The sequence below is a fragment of the Convolutriloba macropyga genome, unplaced genomic scaffold (genome assembly GCF_964194025.1).
Source record: "Convolutriloba macropyga unplaced genomic scaffold, txConMacr16.3 SCAFFOLD_1407, whole genome shotgun sequence".
NCBI lineage: Eukaryota > Metazoa > Xenacoelomorpha > Acoela > Convolutidae > Convolutriloba > Convolutriloba macropyga.
Window position 1 is genome coordinate 16,890 of NW_027452318.1, and position 20,352 is coordinate 37,241.

General features: G+C 34.1%; 1 protein-coding gene across 1 annotated transcript; it reads left to right on the top strand.

Annotated features, from left to right (window-relative positions):
* Positions 1-279: 279 nt before the first annotated feature.
* On the top strand, positions 280-17,414 carry LOC142357378 (cytochrome P450 2B6-like). Its single transcript, XM_075409028.1, has 2 exons — positions 280-470; positions 16,001-17,414. Exons 1-2 carry the CDS (start codon positions 280-282, stop codon positions 17,397-17,399), a joined length of 1,590 nt encoding a protein of 529 aa, XP_075265143.1. The 3' UTR covers positions 17,400-17,414.
* The last annotated feature ends 2,938 nt before the right edge of the window (positions 17,415-20,352 follow it).

Sequence of the window (20,352 nt, forward strand, 5' to 3'; positions counted from 1 at the left end):
CAAGGTGGGCATTTGGTAGCGGGGGGCAGGAGGTCCCGGTTCCTATATGACCACCAGGGGAGGATAGCCATGTCAGTCATACCCCAGCTTCCAGGGTGAGTACTGTGGATGACGTTGATCTACGCGTCTTTTATGACATGTGGTATCGCGATCCTCTCGTCGATGTAAAGACAACCTTATTTGACGTGCAGATGGAACCAAAATGAGTGAAATTAAGGGATAACTTGTTTACAGCGTTCTTCACTGCCCTTCAGTACACAGTGGCGTACTTCTTTCAGGATGGCATCTTTGGTCGTTAAGCTGGCTAGTAACTTCTTCGAGACAAACTTGCAGAGGGCAAATTTAAAGGCGTCCTCAGAGATTTCCGCTGATGTGCCTGGAATTGATTCCGGTGTGCGGGTGGCCACGGTAGTGGGCGTGTCTGGTGTTTGCCGTGCATTTGGGGCCAGGCTTTCACTTTCTCCATCGAAGTGCACTTTTGTTTGGTTTATTCCGTTGTTTAATTTTGCAGTGCATATAAATTAAGTTAATGAAGTTCTTTGCTATTCTCTCAAAACTAGTGTTTTTATTTGCAAACTGGTTGATGGAACGAATTTGCTCAAAATTTCTGCATGATTTACCCGTTTTTTGGAGGAAAGTGTAGACTTTGTTTTCGCGCTTATTATTGTCTGCGGCATGAATAGAATCTTCCATTTGCGGAGCGATTTGAACGATAAATAGTTCATTTGGGCTGCCTGATTGACAGCTTGCTTGTAATTGCGGCTAGATTTGTTTAATAGGAATTTTTTTGCGGCGTGTTTCATTAAATCTAGCGGTGCAACTAAGGACTACTTGTCATATTGTGAAATCTTGGGTGCTATGAGATTTGGTTTGCGCGAAATATAAGAAAAAATACCAAATATTTCAAATATAAAAGGCAAAAATCTGTGGGACCTGCGTGTTAGTCTACTTTTTTACATATTGTTGGAGCGATGTTTTTCATTATGCAAAGCAGGCCGCGATGACCTCATAAGCCCGTAAATTTTTGGCCACACAAATAGTATTCGAATTATTCTATCGTTCATACGACTCCCAATAATTCAATTTCGTTCAGGCTATACCTTGTTTCGGCAGAGTTTAAAAATTGGAATGAAAAAGCAACCGTTTTCCAACCCGCTTTGTCCAGCTCTTCAAGGGCAGCGTCTAGGATTTTTCGTGATGCGTTGCATTTTACTCTAGTTTATAAATTAAGATTATAATGTCTATTTTTGATTGCATCAGAGATTTTTGCTTTTTTTCTTCAAAATGCATCGCGTTATTTTCAGTCCAGTTAAATTTTTCTGATGTTTTCATTGGTGGTCTGAGTGTGTGCCGTAATTTTGCTAAATCTGCTTAAATGGTGGACCGAGCCCAGGAATAATCTTAGTTGTTTCAGAGTAGTGAGCGGTTTTAGATTAAATATTGCGCTTGTTTTTGAATCTCAGGGTTTGATGCCACCTTTTGTAAATTTGAAACCGAGCCCTTTTATCTCAATTTTTTGCAAAAATCACATTTTAGCAAGTTTTTTCTCAACTTCTCATCGACCAGTTTTGTAAGGCATATTTTAACTAGTGGCATATGCTCTTCCAAAGTTCCGCCGCTCACAATTAGTTCGTCGTCGGAGAAACAGTATGTATTTGGTAACCCTATTAGAGTTGTGTCAATTGCCTTTCGAAGTTCGGCCAGCAGCTCTGTGAGGCCGTAGAATCTTATTTTGAAGCGCTACGTGCCAGTGATATCGCCGCTTAGAATATTCAATTTCTATATATATATATATATATATATATATATATATATATATAAATTTTGAATTTAAAAATTTTGAATACACTCTGAAGTGACGTGCCGTTTCAGAGTGTAGATTGAGTTGGCTATACGCGTACTTCCATTCTATTGCCCAAAAAATGACCAGTTTCGCTTCGCGTTTACTCTTATATTTTGAGAAATCAATTGAATTAGGCTGTCAATATTAGGCATTTGGTATAATTGATTTGATCATGATTTTCGAATCCAGAGCTAGTATAATAGAGCAGTTTTTCTTTATTGTTACGACGATGGCTCAATTGAAGTTTTTATCTGAGCACGAAAAAATTTTTCAATAATTCCTTGGTCCAATAGTGTTTCTATTTCTTCTTGTTAACTTTGTCTTAAATATTTATGGGAACTTTTCTACCTTTTTGATGACGAGCTTGATAATTTGTGGAACTGTGTGTTTACTTTGTGGTTCTGTGACTTATCAACTCTGCTGATGGATCCGGGTTATTCTTCAGCTATTTGTTGTTTTACGGTCCGGTGTGTTGATGCAGTTTATTATTCTGTTGGAGGCTTGTTGTTGTTTGATATATTTTCCTAAGGTTTCAAACGAATCGCGTCCTATCACTGGTTGTAGTCCATTTTCTACAATCACGAAATTGACTTAAAAATTATTACGAAAGAACCCAGATGTGTAACTGTACTAAGTAACAGTTTGCTGATTTCACTTGAAATCGATAACGTACAACTCTGCAAGGTCGAACAAACAAAACTTCGTTAGAACAATTAGGTCTCACTTCAAAGCTGTAATTTTCGGAAAAGCTGAGAAATGTCATCCGGCAGCACTTTGCTTAAATTGAAGGAAAATTGTATTTGTTGATCTCTGGCAACCAACTTGTCCAGACTCTAATTTTCAACTAGCGTTTTTATCATCAAATTTTTAGTTTCTTCAAACATGCTTTAAAATTGCAGTTAATGATTACTATTTTTCATTAAATGTATTAAAGCGAGCATTTTAAATCTCTAAGCGTTTGGTCAGAACAAACTCCAAATTGATTATGTCAATAATAACAATTCGCATTTAACCTTTGATGGAACAATTTTTTGTGCGAACTATAACACAAGATAGGGCATAGTAAGGCTTAGTAATGTAGACATTTTTCTATTATTTAGTTTTTATCTGCATAATCGCTTTTTATCGAAAATATGCTTTATCGTATCAGATCCAAGTTGAATTTTTTTTATCTACATGGCAAATATAATAAAACGGTGCTGCCATAAACTTTCAAATGTACTGTGGAACATTTTCTACTTCAGCAAAATTGAAGAAGCAGACCTGTTTTGGCGGATAGGAAATAACTATATGTTCGGCTACAAAATAAGAAACGCTTTTGCTAACATTTGGCAACTCTAAGCTTGCTCAGCTTAAAATGAATTGCTGTACCTAATTATTGACAATTAATTTTCATATTTGAACCCTTTTGGTCTGTTTTTTGCATTGGCTGTACAACTTGATTTCAATGATCTCTATATCATAGTTAGAAGATCTTAGACTTTTTTCAATGCCAGATTGTTGGATTTTTTATCTGTGTGTATTTTTAATTACAGCACCATTTCCGTGGTTGCTTGTATTTCTATTACATATTCCAAAGAATTTCTCTCAAGTGTCTTACATGGTGATAAATAGAAAAAATTGAAACAAAGGAGTAAGGCAAATCCATTTGGAAATGCTATCGCTCATCTAAGATGTTCATTTTTAATTGGGTTAAATTTACTCGCCTGCATTGTTGTCAAATTTTATGAGTAAGAAAATTGATATAATCCCTCAATCTTCATTTTGATTTTTTTGAAACCTGGGCCACATCTTTTGAGGACCATATTGTGATTTTACAGCACCTTGATATGGAATTTAATGACGAAGCTAGTTTTAGAGTATATATTCAAAGCGATCCACCTCATCAACCTGCTTTTGGTAAAATTATTGATCTATATGGAACCGCAAAAAAATAACTCCGAGTATAGAAAGAGAAATAAATAGCATTAATAGCTATATGGGACATTTTTAAAATTAAGATGAAAACTTAATAAACGACGTTTTGTTCTTTTTAATTTTTAATGCATTTCTTAAAACTATAACAATTTGATTGCTTTTGCTCTTGTGTTTCTTCACAATATTTCCTTGTAACTTTACTATATCTTAGGAGCATACAATTCAAATTCACCGTTCCTCTTTTCCTGGTAGATTGTTTTTCCGACCCCACTTGTGGGGGGGGGGGAAATATATACTCAAATGGGTTTTTTTTGTTCAGTCAATTTTGGCTGATCGGTATATTTGTCGTAGAGAAATGTGAGTGGAATCATTAAAACGCTGGTTCAGCGTAGAATTCAAAACTAAAAAGATTTCTTTGATTTTCGTTTTTTTCGAGGAGTTATCGAGGATTGAAGTTTTGTGTGAACACGCGATAATTGTTCACTTTTAGTGTTACTTTTTCTCCAATTTAAAATATTTTCTATAAAAATAGTATTTCAAAATTAAATTTCACGCCAAAAAATGGACCAATTTTTTGTCCCTAATAGACTAAAGGCGGTCGTTCTGGTCTCATTGGGAAGTTCACTACCAAAAAAAATTCGAATTCTATTTGAGAGCTCTTTTTTTAAAAAACTTTTCTCTTTTGCTTTTTTTAAGTCACCTAGAGACAATTCACTTTTTATATCAAGGTTCTATTAATGACAGGTCCCATTATACAGGTCCATTATATATTCGTCAATGACAGGTCCCATCCAATTTGTTGTAAATCAAAAGATAACATATCTATTGATATTATTTGTCCTTGATATTTTCTTTGTAGGACAATATGCGTTTTTCTGAGCGTTTATTGAGTGGCCAATTTTTGTGTTTCTTTTTCTCTTATTTCAGAACAGTCGCATAATAAAAGATCTCAAAGGTTTTCAAATGTGGCGCAAGTAAACTTATTCAATCTCTCAGTTTTAATCCTTCAGCTGAATCAGTAGAATCGAACAATTGAATTAAAAATACATAATATTCAGATGATAGCTATTGATTTTAATGGTAGCAATAGTTTGTGTTTTCGCAAAACGTTTGTAATTTTTTGAGTTTCTCTTTAGTTCGCTTCTATCGTTGCAACTAAGGACTGCCTGTCATATTGTGAAATATTGGTGCTATGAGATTTGGTTTGCGCGAAAGATAAGAAAAAATACCAAATACTTCAAATATAAAAGGCAAAAATCTGTGGACCCTGCGTGTTAGTCTACTTTTTTTTACATATTGTTGGAGCGATGGTTTTCATTATGCAAAGCAGGCCGCGATGACCCCATAAGCCCGTAAATTTTTGGCCATACAAATAGTATTCGAATTATTCTATCGTTCATACGACTCCCAATAATTCAATTTCGTTCAGGCTATACCTTGTTTCGGCAGAGTTTAAAAATTGGAATGAAAAAGCAACCGTTTTCCAACCCGCATTGTCCAGTTCTTCAAGGGAAGCGTCTAGGCTTTTTCGTGATGCGTCGCATTTTATTCTAGTTTATAGATTAGGATTATACTGTCCATTTTTGATTGCATCAGAGATTTTTGCTTTTTTTCTGCAAAATGCATCGCGTTATTTTCAGTCCAGTTAAATTTTTCTGATTTTTCATTGGTGGTCTGAGTGTGTGCCGTAATTTTGCTAAATCTGCTTAAATGGTGGACCGAGCCCAGGAATAATCTTAGTTGTTTCAGAGTAGTGAGCGGTTTTAGATTAAATATTGCGCTTGTTTTTGAATCTCAGGGTTTGATGCCACTTTTTGTAAATTTGAAACCGAGCCCTTTTATCTCAATTTTTTCGCAAAAATGACATTTTAGCAAGTTTATTCTCAACTTCTCATCGACCAGTTTTGTAAGGCATTTTCTAACTAGTGGCATATGCTCCGCCAAAGTTCCGCCGCTCACAATTAGTTCGTCGTCTGAGAAACAGTATGTATTTGGTAACCCTATTAGAGTTGTGTCAATCGCCTTTCGAAGTTCGGCCAGCAGGTCTGTGAGGCCGTAGAATCCTATTTTGAAGCGCTACGTGCCGGTGATATTGCCGCTTAGAATATTCAATTTCTATATATATAAATTTTGAATTTTAAAATTTTGAATACACTCTGAAGTGACGTGCCGTTTCAGAGTGTAGATTGAGTTGGCTATACGCGTAATTCCAATCTATTGCCCAAAAATGACTAGTTTCGCTTCGCGTTCACTCTTATATTTTGAGAAATCAATTGAATTAGGCTGTCAATAAAAGGCATTTGGTATAATTGATTTGATCAGGATTTTGGAATCCAGAGCTAATATAATAGAGCAGTCTCTCTTTACTGTTACAACGATCGCTCAAATTAAGTTTTTATCTGAGCACGAAACAAATTTTTCAATAAGTCCTTGGTCCAATAGTGTTTCTATTTCTTGTTTAACTTTGACTTAAATATTTATGGGAACACTTTTCTACCTTTTTGATGAGGAGCTTGATAATTTGTGGAACTGTGTGTTTACTTTGTGGTTCTGTGACTTATCGACTCTGCTGATGGATCCGGGTTAATCATCAGCTATTTGTTATTTTACGGTCCGGTGTGTTGATGCAGTTTATTATTCTGTTGGAGGCTTGTTGTTGTTTGATATATTTTCCTAAGGTTTCAAAAGAATCGCGTCCTATCACTGGTTGTAGTCCATTTTCTACAATCACGAAATTGACTTAAAAATTTTTACGAAATAACCCAGATGTGTATCTGTAATAAGTAACAGTTTGCTGATTCCACTTGAAATCGATAACGTACAACTCTGCAAGGTCGAACAAAAAAAACTTCGTTAGAACAATTAGGTCTCACTTCAAAGCTGTAATTTTCGGAAAAGCTGAGAAATGTCATCCGGCAGCACTTTGCTTAAATTGAAGGAAAATTGTCTTTGTTGATCTCTGGCAAACAACTTGTCCAGACTCTAATTTTCAACTAGCGTATTTATCATCAAATTTTTAGTTTCTTCAAACATGCATTAAAATTGCAGTTAATGATTACCATTTTTCATTAAATGTATTAAAGCGAGCATTTTAAATCTCTAAGCGTTTTGTCAGAACGAACTCCAAAATTGATTATGTCAAACATAACAATTCGCATTTAACTTTTGATGGAACAATTTTTTGTGCGAACTATAACACAAGATAGGGCATAGTAAGGCATAGTAATGTAGACATTTTTCTAAAATTTAGTTTTTATCTGCATAATCGCTTTTTATCGAAAATATGCTTTGTCGTATCAGATCCAAGTTGAATTTTTTCTATGTACATGGCAAATATAATAAAACGGTGCTGCCATAAACATTCAAATATACTGTGGAACACTTTCTACTTCAGCAAAATTGAAGAAGCAGACCTGTTTTGGCGGATAGGAAATAACTATATGTTCGGCTACAAAATAAGAAACGCTTTTGCTAACATTTGGCAACTCTAAGCTTGCTCAGCTTAAAATGAATTGCTGTACCTAAATATTGACAATTAATTTTCATATTTGAACCCTTTTGGTCTGTTTTTTGCATTGGCTGTACAACTTGATTTCTCTGGTCTCTATATCATAGTTAGAAGATCTTAGATTCTTTTCATTGCCAAAAAGTTGGATTTTATTATCTGTGTGTATTTTTAATTAATGCTCCATTTCCGTGTTTGCTTGTATTTCTATTACCTAGTACAAAGATTTTCTCTCAAGTGTCTTACATAGTGATAATTAGAAAAAATTGAAACAAAGGAGTAAGGCAAATCTATTTGGAAATGCTCTCGCTCATCTAAGATGTTCATTATTATTTGGGTTAAATTTACTCACCTGCATCGTTGTCAAATTTTATGAGTAAGAAAATCGACATATTCCCCCCATCTTCATTTTGAATTTTTTGAAACCTGGGCCACATCTTTCTTATATTGTGTTTTTACAGCACCTTGATATGGAATTTATTGACGAAGCTAGTTTTAGAGTATATATTCAAAGCGATCCACCTCATCAACTTGCTTTTGGTAAAATTATTGATCTATATGGAACCGCAAAAAAATCACTCCGAGTATAGAACGAAAAATAAATAGCATTAATAACTATATGGGACATTTTTAAATTTAAGATGAAACCTAATAAACGACGTTTTGTTCTTTTTAATTTTTAATGCATTTCTTCAAACTATAACAATTTGATTGCTTCTGCTCTTTTATTTCTTCACAATATTTCCTTGTAACTTTACTATATCTTAGGAGCATACAATTCAAATTCACCGTTCCTCTTTTCCTGGTAGATTGTTTTTCCGACCCCACTTGTGGGGGGGGGGGGAAATATATACTCAAATGGGTTTTTTTGTTCAGTCAATTTTGGCTGATCGGTATATTCGTCGTAGAGAAATGTGAGTGGAATCATTAAAACGCTGGTTCAGCGTAGAATTCAAAACTAAAAAGATTTCTTTGATTTTCGTTTTTTTCGAGGAGTTATCGAGGATTGAAGTTTTGTGTGAACACGCGATAATTGTTCACTTTTAGTGTGATTTTTCTCCAATTTAAAATATTTTCTATAAAAATAGTATTTCAAAATTAAAGTTCAAAATTAAAAAAAATGGACCAATTTTTTGTCTCCAATAGACTAAAGGTGATAAAAAAGACTAGTTCTGGTCTCATTGGGAAGTTCACTATCAAAAAAATTTGAATTCTATTTGAGAGCTCTTTTTTTATAAAACTTTTTTCTTTTTTTGCTTTTTTTAAGTCACCTAGAGACAATTCACTTTTTATATCAAGGTTCTATTAATGACAGGTCCCATTATACAGGTCCATTATATATTCATCAATGACAGGTCCCATCCAATTTCTTGTAAATCAAGAGATAACATACCTATTGATATTATTTGTCCTTGATATTTTGTTTGTTGGACAATATGCGTTGTTCTGAGCGTTTATTGAGTGGCCAATTTTTGTGTTTCTTTTTCTCTTCTTTCAGAACAGTCCAATAATAAAAGATCTCAAAGGTTTTTAAATGTGGCGCAAGTAAACTTATTCAATCTCTCAGTTTTAATCCTTCAGCTGAATCAGTAGAATCGAACAATTGAATTAAAAATACATAATATTCAGATGATAGCTATTGACTTTAATGGTAGCAATAGTTTGTGTTTTAATTTTTTTGAGTTTCTCTTTAGTTCGTCTCTATGGCTTAGTCTATGGCTTAGTTAAAAACTAATGATTTTTAAGATTTTTGAAATTTCTTGGAGTAAAAAATGTTGATTAATTTTTAAGTTTCGCCTCACTGTTCGTTCTTTTTGTCGACTTTTTAACCAGTCTCATCAAGAAAATTTTCCATGTGCTGTATTGTTAGAGAAAAGTAAACTTGTGTAGTTACGGTTTTACCTGAATGCACTTTGGCGTTGTTACTAGGTGCTTTTAAATTTAGATATTCAGTTTTTGCCGTGAATTTTTTGTTTGCGCTAATTTTGTTTTTTGTTTTTTGTCTCTTAGTCTCTTTAATGTCAGATCACGTTTGCGCTGTAATGAGGGATCGCATTATGTAATTCAATTAGTAGATAAGTTGTTTAACGATTGCTTTAAATTCAAACATCTATTTTTGTTATCTCTTCATTTGGTTGTCAATTTAGTCAAAAATGTAGATGAGCTCGGGTCGGAACAACATGTGCGAATGCACATTAACGAGCCGCCTTGTTTATTTTAAAATACTCGAAGCGCTTAGTCAACCACATACAATTTTTTCCTGAAGTGTAATGATTTTGCAATTTGCGGCGAGGGAGAAATTCCGCTATTGCGTAAGGGCGATGCGAATACCCACTTATATTTTTTGTGCTAAATTTGCGATGCGAAACTATTAACAAAATAATTAGATACAACCGCTAAGCAAAACGCTTGCCTTCAAATAGAGATTCGAGAAACTGGATTAAAGAGTAAATTGCGCGGCTTATCACAAAGACTCAAAATTAAGAGAATGATACCCAGGTCTAGACCTCGACTCATGAAAAGACAATGCTCGACAAAAATGTGCTATGAAAAGACCATAGTGGACTCATTTGATCTATGAAAAGACTTTAGCTGGACTTTAAGGCATTCTGGACTTTAGCTCAACTCAGATTTTTTGCAAAAGACTTTAGCTGGACCCTAAATTTTACAAAAGACTTTGGCTTGACACAAAGTTTGTGCTGGACTTAAGCTCGACACAATGTTTGCAAACAAAGTCGAGTTAAAGTCTTTTCATGGGTCCATCATTAGTCTTTTCATGGGTCCATCATTAGTCTTTTCATAAGTCTGTTTTTCTGCCATTAACGTTTTGCGTGCAATATTGCATATAACGTAGTCAGCATATGTGATCATGCACCTTTTACGATTCAAAAGAACCATAAATACCTCAAAAACCTGCATTATTTTAAAAAAAATAGCTAATAATTTTGGTAAGGAAAACAAACTGAATAGTGCCGAAATTTTTTAATGGTTAATGGGACTAGGACCAATATTCTTAAGCTAGCTGGTTTCATTGAATCAAGTAATGTGGTAATATACTCGATCTGAAAAAACTCTTTAACTTAAGAATTGATAAAATTCTTAAGGCTTTTGGCAGATTTCCAACTGATTCTTAAGTTGGACTGCTCCGGTGCAAAACTATTTAGTCTTGCTCCGGTTCTGCTTCTGTATGTACAGAAGCAGGAAACAAATAAAAAATTTGAATATTGAAAAAAAACAGACTTATGAAAAGACTAATGGTGGACCCATGAAAAGACCTTAACTCGACTTTGCTGGTTATTAAAAGACTAATGCTGGACCCATGAAAAGGCCTTAGCTGGACTTTCTTCGTTATGAAAAGACTTTAGCTCGACCCATGAAAAGATATTAGCTCGACTTTTACTAGGAACCTCGACCGTGTAATTATAGTCAATATTGGCCCCCCCCTACTAGACTTTTAAAGTCTTTTCATAAGTCGAAGTCTAGGCCTGGGTAAGTTAATGATCAATGGAGCATTCTGAATAGGTGAAAAAATCATTTCTTAAAAAAATACAGGAACAAAGTTAGAATGTGATCAAAATTTACAACAAGGATCAAATAGAATACAAAGACTGAAACGGAACCACACACACTTCTAAACGGCTCGGTACAAAAAGGCTACGTTCATTCCAAAATTAAATTTGATATCTTATCATCAAAAATAAATTCTACTAATCATATTTTGATTGGGTATTACCAATTCATTATTTGTGTTTTAACTCAGTTATCTTTGACACTCGACTAAAACTCATCATTAAATGAAAGAATATCGCTACAAAATATTTACCTTAAGTTTTTTATTCTCTTCCTTTGTAAAGTAATTCATGAAAATGTTTTGCTAAAACCAAACTATAACCGGTTTTCATAAATGTTGAGCAAATAATACTGTTCTCTGTCAAAATATCTACTTATCTAGGGTGAGTGAAGGAGAATTAATGTAAGCACGGTTATGATCACATATAATCACACAAACACTTCCACGTAAAAAGTGCACCTGAGCAGTTGCGTCCTTTTATGCAAACTTTCTCTTTTTAACAAAATTATATCCACTTCTTTAGGCAAGGGCAGTGCACCTCACGGTTCTCCCCCATATTGGGTGAAAGCATGGACAGATTCAATATTGGTTTTCGCTCATATATACCTAACACTGAAAAATTAGAAATTAAATGAAGGCAATAACAAATTTTGGGCCTGAAAATTTAGGCATTCACAGGGAAAACTATTTTCTATATTGTCTCAAAGATATTTAAAAGCGCTTACGTGAAATGAAGTTTTTTATGATTACTTAATTTATAGCTAATTTAACTGAGTCAATGAAATCCATCCAGTAACATCTTCAAGAGTGATTAGAAATGGTCAGGAAATGGGAAAGACGAAAAAGATTATATATCTTCGAAAATGAGTTCCTTTGACATCGTTTAAGTGATTTTGCGGACAGATAATTCTCTCATTTAAAACCGCAATGGAAATGATGAAATGACAAATAAAAAAACAGTTTCGAAATATACTGCAAACGCGCTTTAATACATTATTATTATACAATTAATTCTTGATTTCACTTGACAGTTAAATGTAAAACAAAACAAAACAACAGTCGGTCAAAATGTAGGGGTCTGAAATGAGGGTGTCAAATAAAATCACATAATTGACACAATTGGTCTTCTTATGAACTTGAATTAAAGCTAACTCGATTACGGCAATTGAAATCCAACAACGAGGTTCGGTAATGCACGTTCGCACATAATGTTCCAACCCCACTCATCCACATTTTCAGCTTAGTTTTCTACCAAATGAGCAACGGATAGAAAACTTCAAGTATTTTTCGAAAAACTGGTGTATGAATAATAAAATTGCGTCCAACTCAAATCGTTCACTGGACTAAAAATGCCGCTTTGGAGGGGGCAGGATGTTTGCCATTAGTGAAAAAAAAGGAGAAAAGACAAACAACATAAACAAAAAACATAAACAACAAACATTAAAAACATCTAAAACTCAATGTCTGTTTGTATAAAATTTTTAATAACGAAGTCTATATAGCGTCAGATAAAACCAAAACTAAACAAAAATATTATTTCCTTGTTCATTATTAGAAAAATTATGGAACCAGTCCTGAATGAGATTCGGTAACAAGTAGACAAAAAGCAACAAAAGCAGCTAACTTAAAAATTACGCTCATATTTCTGAAAACAATCAATTCTAAAGTAGTGAAACCCATTAGATATGATCTGAAATAATAAAATATGTTCTAATAAGATCATTTATAACTTGGTAAGATAAGACATTGGGCCTGCCATTTTTAAAAATTTTTTTCATACGGCTTCAAAAAAACATCAGATACAGAAAAAAAAACAAATACTCTGATATTTTTTGCGAGAAAAGGGTGTCAAAGCCGATATATCGATAATCTTTACCCTAGGAAAAAGAAATGTTTGGTTGAACGTTTTTCGAACGCCAATAAAGGGATCTATGACAGCTCATTAATGAGACTATGTAACAAGAGGAGAGAAAAAAGCAAAATTAAAAACAACGTTGGTGTTTTTATAAAACAATTAATTAAAAGTCATGAAAATCTTTAAGTTACAATTTGCACTAATGCATAGGTTTGTTTAATTCTCTATAAGTGGGACCATTGAGCACTCCTTTCATCAGATTATGTCCTACGTTTACAAAAAAACGTCAAGTACAGGCAAAAACATAGAAAATCAGAATATTTTTTTTTCTAAAAAGCAGAGTCGAAGACTTTAACACCATATTGAATTCACTTAAAACATTAAATGTGTTCAAATTGTCCCTCCTTCTACTCAAACAACGTGATATGTGAACTGTAATTAATGAGACTGGGTAACAAAGAGGCTAAAAAGAACAGAAGGTGAAAAATTAATGAATATTTTAGACATCTTGGAATAATTACAATAAAAGTCATGAAAACCATCAGCTAACAACTAAAATCAGCAATCAGGCTCATGTGTTCTTACAAAATAAACCATTGAGACAATTTATTATTCAGAAATTTTTATACAACTAAAAGAAGTAACGTAATTTAAGGCAAAAAAGAAAAGAAGTTCCATTAACTTCTTCTACAAAACTGTGTTCAAGCCGCTAAATCCAGAACTTCTTCCTTGAAAAGTTATATGTTCGGTTGCTCTTAAGATTTGAACACTAGTAAATTACAAGTCATGATCAAAAATAGGTAGTTTGACAAAAAACAAAAAAAAACATCCTAAAAATGTGCAACTGTGAAAACCAAAATGTTTTGTGAAAATAGTAGCATCCAGGGCAGAAAACGATAACGAGTTAAACCGTAAAACGTAAGTCCGCAATGTTGAAGATAATACAATTTAGTTGAATTTGCGTTTTGTTTTAGCAGAAATTAAGCTACAAATTGACCAAGAAATGGGAAAAAAGCGGCAAAGCTCTATAATCCATTGTTTATTTAAAAGCAAATGACATTAAAAGGCAAAACAAGAATTTTTTTTATTAAAAATATTTTAAAAATTGACTTGCAATTGTTTACGAAGCTAATTGGACCTGCGAATAGTAATTCTTGATGTCAATTTTTCTGTGATGAACATAAAATGCAATAATTTTATAAGAAAAAAGACAGCCACTGATTACAATTCCGATTATTTTTGGATTTTAGAATTACACGATCAAACCAAAACTAGCCTTGCTTTTACTGTTTATTCAATAAAAACAAGCATTGTTGCCCAATGTAATGGAGGTAGACAATTTAACAAAAGGTTCTTATTTCAAGGAAAAATGATGCTGTTTGTTTGATTATCGAGTTATATTAGCCGAAAACTGGCAAAATTTCAAAACGAGAAAAATTTCAATGAGTGCAGAGAAGTAAACTAACCCTCTGTTGAGTTGAAGCAAATGGTGTCAACAATCATTAGGTGTTCAGTTCCGGCAATTAAAGCAAAGTTGACTAAAGAAGCTTATTTCTTGCAATTTTCGATGACAAAAAGGCTGATTTTTTTTTAATATAAGGCGACAATTTAAGCCAAAAATTAGATGAAAAGTTTCATCAACACCCTTCAGAAGAACAATTTTTTATTATACGTTGTTGTCTAGAAGTGTTGCTGGTTAGAAAACAAACCAACAAAACTTGTTTGAAATATTTTAACAAAACTGACAACAATATAGGAAAAATTCCAGATATGTTCCAGACCCAATGGAAATCCGTCTATTTTTCACAAAAGTTCAAACCTCGATCAATCCCTGTAAAATACGAAAATAAAAAAAAATCTTTTTTATTCTATATTCTACGTTGAACAGGCTTTCTAATGATACGAGTCTCAACTCTCTTCGATGAATATATAGCTCGGCCAAAATTGACTGAACAAAAAAAAACTCATTTGAGAATATAGTCCCCCCACTAAAATGGGCCGGAACAATTAACTAAGGTGTCGTCAACAGAATTGTGATTCCGAAAACGTCAATGGAAAACTGATCTCATTTTTCATTAAGCCTGCTTTTGCAACAAAGTGATTATTTCATTTAAAAATAAATAAAAAATTGGATGAATTTATTTTTTTACAAAAGACTCGATAAGGTATACGCCACACGTACATATTCTCATCTCCCGGGATGTTGGTTAGCCAAGAGATTAGATCAAGAGAAGATAAGTTTGTTTTAAGTTAATTGTATAATCATTCAAAAAATAAGCATCAATATATCACGAACTCTCAGGTTAGGCTCTGAAATTATTGGTCTGTTTCTACACATTATTCTCAGTCTTGGTTCCTTTGTTTAGCTCAAAAAGTTTATTCCATATAACCACCCTCTTGGTCAAGATTTAACAAAAATATGAAGTTTCAAATGCAAAGAATACTCCATCACAAAAATCTTACATCTTTTTGGGAAATGAAATTGGAAATTTTAGGGGTGCATTGTTTTCTCATACCACAATTCTTTCCCATTTTCAATGCATTCTTTTATTCACCGAAATTGTTGCATGTTTACTCCTTATAGCCCATATTCGAAACCCAGTCTCTTTTTTATTGCCTCCACTTTCGTTGAGTCCCAAGTTCTTCCTCTCATATTTCACAATCTGTATTGTAAAAAGAGGAGGCGATGAAATTTTTTATTTGAACACATTCCACGTATTTCTTCTAAAACTTAGCACCAAAAGCTGGAAGTGGTGGAGATTTGTGTTATTTTCAAATGGTTTTTTTTATCGCATTCAATGCATTTCACCGATTTTTCTATAGCAATTTTGTTTTATGTAGCATCGCATGATACATCCCACTTTTGTTTCTAAACTTAATTTAAGCTGCGGTTAGAATGAAACGTTCGATATGAGATATTCGAACTTAGCAAACTTAAATCAACCTTTGGCTCATTAAATTTTGTTCACTCTCCGAGTTTTGATAAGTTTTAAGAGGACTAAGTAGGTTTTACAGCTGTCAAGTATTTGTATTTGAGTTTTATCGTAGTATAAATATGCTAAGGATTGTTTATGAATTGTTTCAATTAACCTTGACCAAACCAGTTAGAACCTTAATATATCAGTTTAGATCAATTGTGACTTATTTCTCAGCCTATAAGATGATGCTTAAACTTTCTAGCCTATCAGCCTCGCTCCCTTTTGAGCTGAAGAACTTTGAAAATCTAACTGAGCTGAAATTAAATGATTCCAAAATTTTTCTGCCTTCCGTTTTAGGCACGGCAGCACTAGCATCATATTTATGGTTTAGGTACTTCCACTCTTCCGATGATGGTTTTCCAGATCTGGCAAATAGGCACTGGCTCAAAGGTCATATGCCGCTTTACAGGGCATCAAAATGCCACGGAAAGTTATTAGAACAACTAAACAAATTCACAAACTCCGGTTTTGCGTATCTAAGAAGCTACCCAGGGGGAACACATAGGCTAATTCTGTTCAATTTTAGCGATCTGAAGGACTTGTTTTTCACACACGGACAGGAGTCGATTGGCAGAAACTTTGGTGTAAGTGTTCACCAGGGTTCAGAGGCGAGAGAGGCTATTGTTGAAGCATGGGGTCCTGTGTGGAAAAACAATCGCAAGATTTTCCACAATCACTTGCGATCTTTTGGACGGGAAAGACAGTTGCAGATGGTTCTGGACGAAGCAAAGCATTTAAGCGAGAAACTGGAATCTTTGGGGGAAAATTTTGAGCCCTCAGAATTGTTACAATCAGCAGTTTTTAATGTGATAACCATCTTGATTTTTGGATTTCGATTTCCGTATTCTGATCCAGAGGGGGATAAAGCTCTCCGTGCAATTTTAACATGTAACAAAAAGCACATGATGTTACCGAGTTACATAATCAAAATATTGAAGCTGTTCAAGTTGTCCAAGCAAGCGGTTGACGTGTTCAAAGCAATCAGAACATCCAAGAGTTTTATTCGCGAGCAAATTAATGCACGTTTGCAAGGTGGTGCGCGAGAAACAGCTGAAGCTTTAGTGGACGCCTACATCTTGGACTCTGAAAAAGAAGGGAAAAAATTTGACGTGAACAACCTAATTGCGATCATTTTTGAGTTATATTTTGCTGGCACCGAGACCACATCCACAACTTTGACTTGGGTATTTGCATGCTTGGCTAGGTATCCCGAAATTCAGGATAAAATTGCAGCAGAAATCGAAGCTAAAGTTGGCAACTCTGAGCTCACAAATGTGCATTTGAAAAACATGGATTACACGATAGCTGTGCAGTACGAAATACAGAGATTTTCAAGCACAGTACAAATGACTTTGCCTCACAAGATGGTTCAAGAGGTGAAACTTGAATCTGGTTCAGTGATTAAAAAAGACGAAACCATATGGGCCAACATTTACCACATCATGCGAGATCCAAAATACTTCAAGTATCCAGAAGAGTTCAACCCTGGAAACTTTCTGGACGAAAGCGGCACCAAGTTGAAGATGGTAGAGGCATTCGTGCCCTATGGAGTGGGTCCCAGAATCTGTCTGGGCCAGACGCTTGCAGACCTCGAGGTCAAAGTGATGATGATCGAGATCGTGCGCAGATTCAAAATTACGTCCTCTGATGACATTGATCTGACTGACACGGTGCAGAATTTGACTTGCGGACCACAGCCTTATCGGTATAATTTGGAACCCAGAGTTTAGTTACAGTATTACGTAGTTGAATACAATTCAGTGCTAATCAATGTACACCAGAGTTATTCTTCTTTATGTACAACAAAATTATACACAAGAAGCTGACTTTTCGGCAAATCAAAATGATTGATATGATGCTATACGCTCATATATGAAATAAGAAAGCATTTATCAATTTTCTCGAGGTGCTGCATTTATCATGAAAATTAACGCATGGTTAATATCATTGTCTAGAAGTTATCAAACACAGAATCAAGTTGTTGGATAACTCAGTGAGGATGATAGCAACCCTATGGTAGTGTGATTTATTGTTGCTAAATCAACTCTTGTTGCGATTACACCAGTAGCCTAAAGGGCTTCACTATGTAACTGCTTAGGCTGATTTTATTCCCACAAGTTTGTTCCTCTCCACAATTTATACAACAACATGGAGGAAAAGTACACAAGTCTCAAAGCAGAGTTTTTGCCAATAATATTTTTTCTAGTTTACATCGGGCGGTAGCCATTTATTTCGTAAATAATTTATGCAAATGTTGTAAATGCAACTGGAGTTGACTGAAGTAAAATTCTTCTTAATCGCATCATAACTTATCATTGCCTATCAGTTTTTTCAGCGGCGCTTTTTCGGCGGAAAGTAAATATTTCTCAGGAATATCATAATGTTGCATTCAAATTGTTTTCTTTGTTGCTTCTAACATATATTTCAATGTCTGTGCTCATGTTGATGACGTCAAAAGCTCTTCAAACCAGCAGACATAAAAAACATAACCAACCTTTGTCCTAGTTGCCATTATAGGGAAAATGAAGGGACAATATTTTGAAAACATCTAGTTCTGTAAAGTGAACTACTTCTTGTAAAATAGTGAAAAATATCTAGTTCTCAACTATGAACTACACAAATAGAATATATTTAATTAAATTTTGGGAAATTTAACTGTCTGCTGGTAAGCGTCCGAGCAAAAAATGTCTCTATTGAATACGAAACAACTTCTGAAATATCACACTTTACAATCGGAACTTTGCACGAGTTTTCAAATTTATTTTCTACGTTGTTATTTTTGACTCTGTCTTGACTTCTAAATTAGTAAAAGTGCTGTTTGTGACCTGCAAATTTGACCAATTGCGTTAAATTAATCCGTTTTTCTATCATTTTATTTTAAAATACTGTTGCTCCTGGGGTCTTTCATATTAGAACAAGACAACGTGAATGTTTAAAGCAAATTAGATAAGAAAAATGTTTTTTTTTTAAAAAAAAAATTTCACCTTCCTAATGAGTGTTGAGATCTAGCCAGTTTTAAGCTTTAGTGCTAACTCTATGTATAGTTTTTTTTTTAAATTTAAGTTGGTATTGGTATAGGATCACTGGTATAAGGTCCTTGTTTGTCATTTCTTGATTTTTTCCCTAAACATTACAGTAATATTTGCAAAAAGTCTCAAAAATGGAGGATAATTTTCTAAAAAAATTAATTTGTTTTGCTGTTATCTCCTATTCCAATACAATGAACCCCATTTTTTTCATTTAGTCGCGTGTTGTTGAATGACATTTTTAATGGAGAAAGAAAATGTTATCCCAAACCTAGGGTTTTGAGATATTTGTAGAAAACTGGCCTATAGCGGGTAACGTGGGAAACAGCTAACTAGAAAATTTCAGTGACTTTTATACGGTAATTCTGCGTCTATTTTATTAGTATGTCAATCGACCGAAACATCTGCTAAATAATTACCTATTCAACTAAAAATTTTATAAATCGGAAACTCTTGGGCGCCGACTGCATCGAGTTAGTTACTAGTGTGATCATTTGACTTCCTCCTTCAAGCAAAATTCAACTAAACTTTGTGCGCAGAATTTGCAAAAGTTATTTGTTTTATGCATTATACTGCTAGATGAATGTGGTTACCCCAATTTTTTTTCACTAAAAACGCGTTAATATTTTTGCATCGAGAGAAAAAAATTTGTCCGCTGACCGCTGGTTATTGAGATATTTACAAAAATCCAACTTGTGATTGATTTAGCGTAAAATTTCAACAAAAGGGGAAATGTTGTCGTGGCTTTGAATAGCTGTTATTTTGTTTTTTGTTTGTTCACTAGCCCATGACAGGACCACAAAAGGCTTTCTGATAATGATCCAATCTGTTGGAAATTTAATAATAAAAAAATGACATCATGTTGCCAAAAATGGGCTTTGCTTCACTTCGTTTCACGCCCTGCAAAACCTTCAGACGTTTGCTCATGGCGGAAGAACTGAAGTTGATAACATCTTTGCTCGAACCTCTTATTGTGCGGCATTAAATTGTAGTATGCGGGTTTTCCTTCAGTTTTTATCGCATCGCTGAAATAATGTTGCAGCCCAAAGTTGGTGGTATGAAGTATATACGAGGACAAAAAGCAGACCATAATTGGGAGCCTCATTCAATTTTTTGAAATTAAATTTTGCAAAGTAATCTCATCTTTGAACTTTTTGGGCATAAACTGAAAGGAAAAAAAGAACCTCTGCAGAGGATCATAGGTGCAACTAAAAGATTCTGAATATGGACTACTTTTTCACCTAAGCTGATCTTATCCGTTTTCTGTAACTCTATTAGTGCTATTATAGATTGATTTTTTTGACTGAATGCTTACTTTTACATTGAACGCCATTCCTTGACCTCCAAAAACAAATCACAGCATCACAAGCTTTGGTTCGCTGTTTTAAGAATAACAGGACAATTAATGAGCTCAGGAAAAAATTGCCTATCAATTTTAAGTGACAAAGGTCACGACCCAAAACCGTGCCCGGACAAAACAGTCCCAAATCGCAAAACATTTCCAGACAAAACATTCCCAGACTAAACAGTCCTAAGAAAACAGACAATACAGTCCCAGACAAAATAGTCCCAAATAAAATTTTGAAACAACTGTAGATATAATCTAGAAACAATTAACAACCATAATCTGTGAGTTAAGCTTCTGCAAGAGAACACA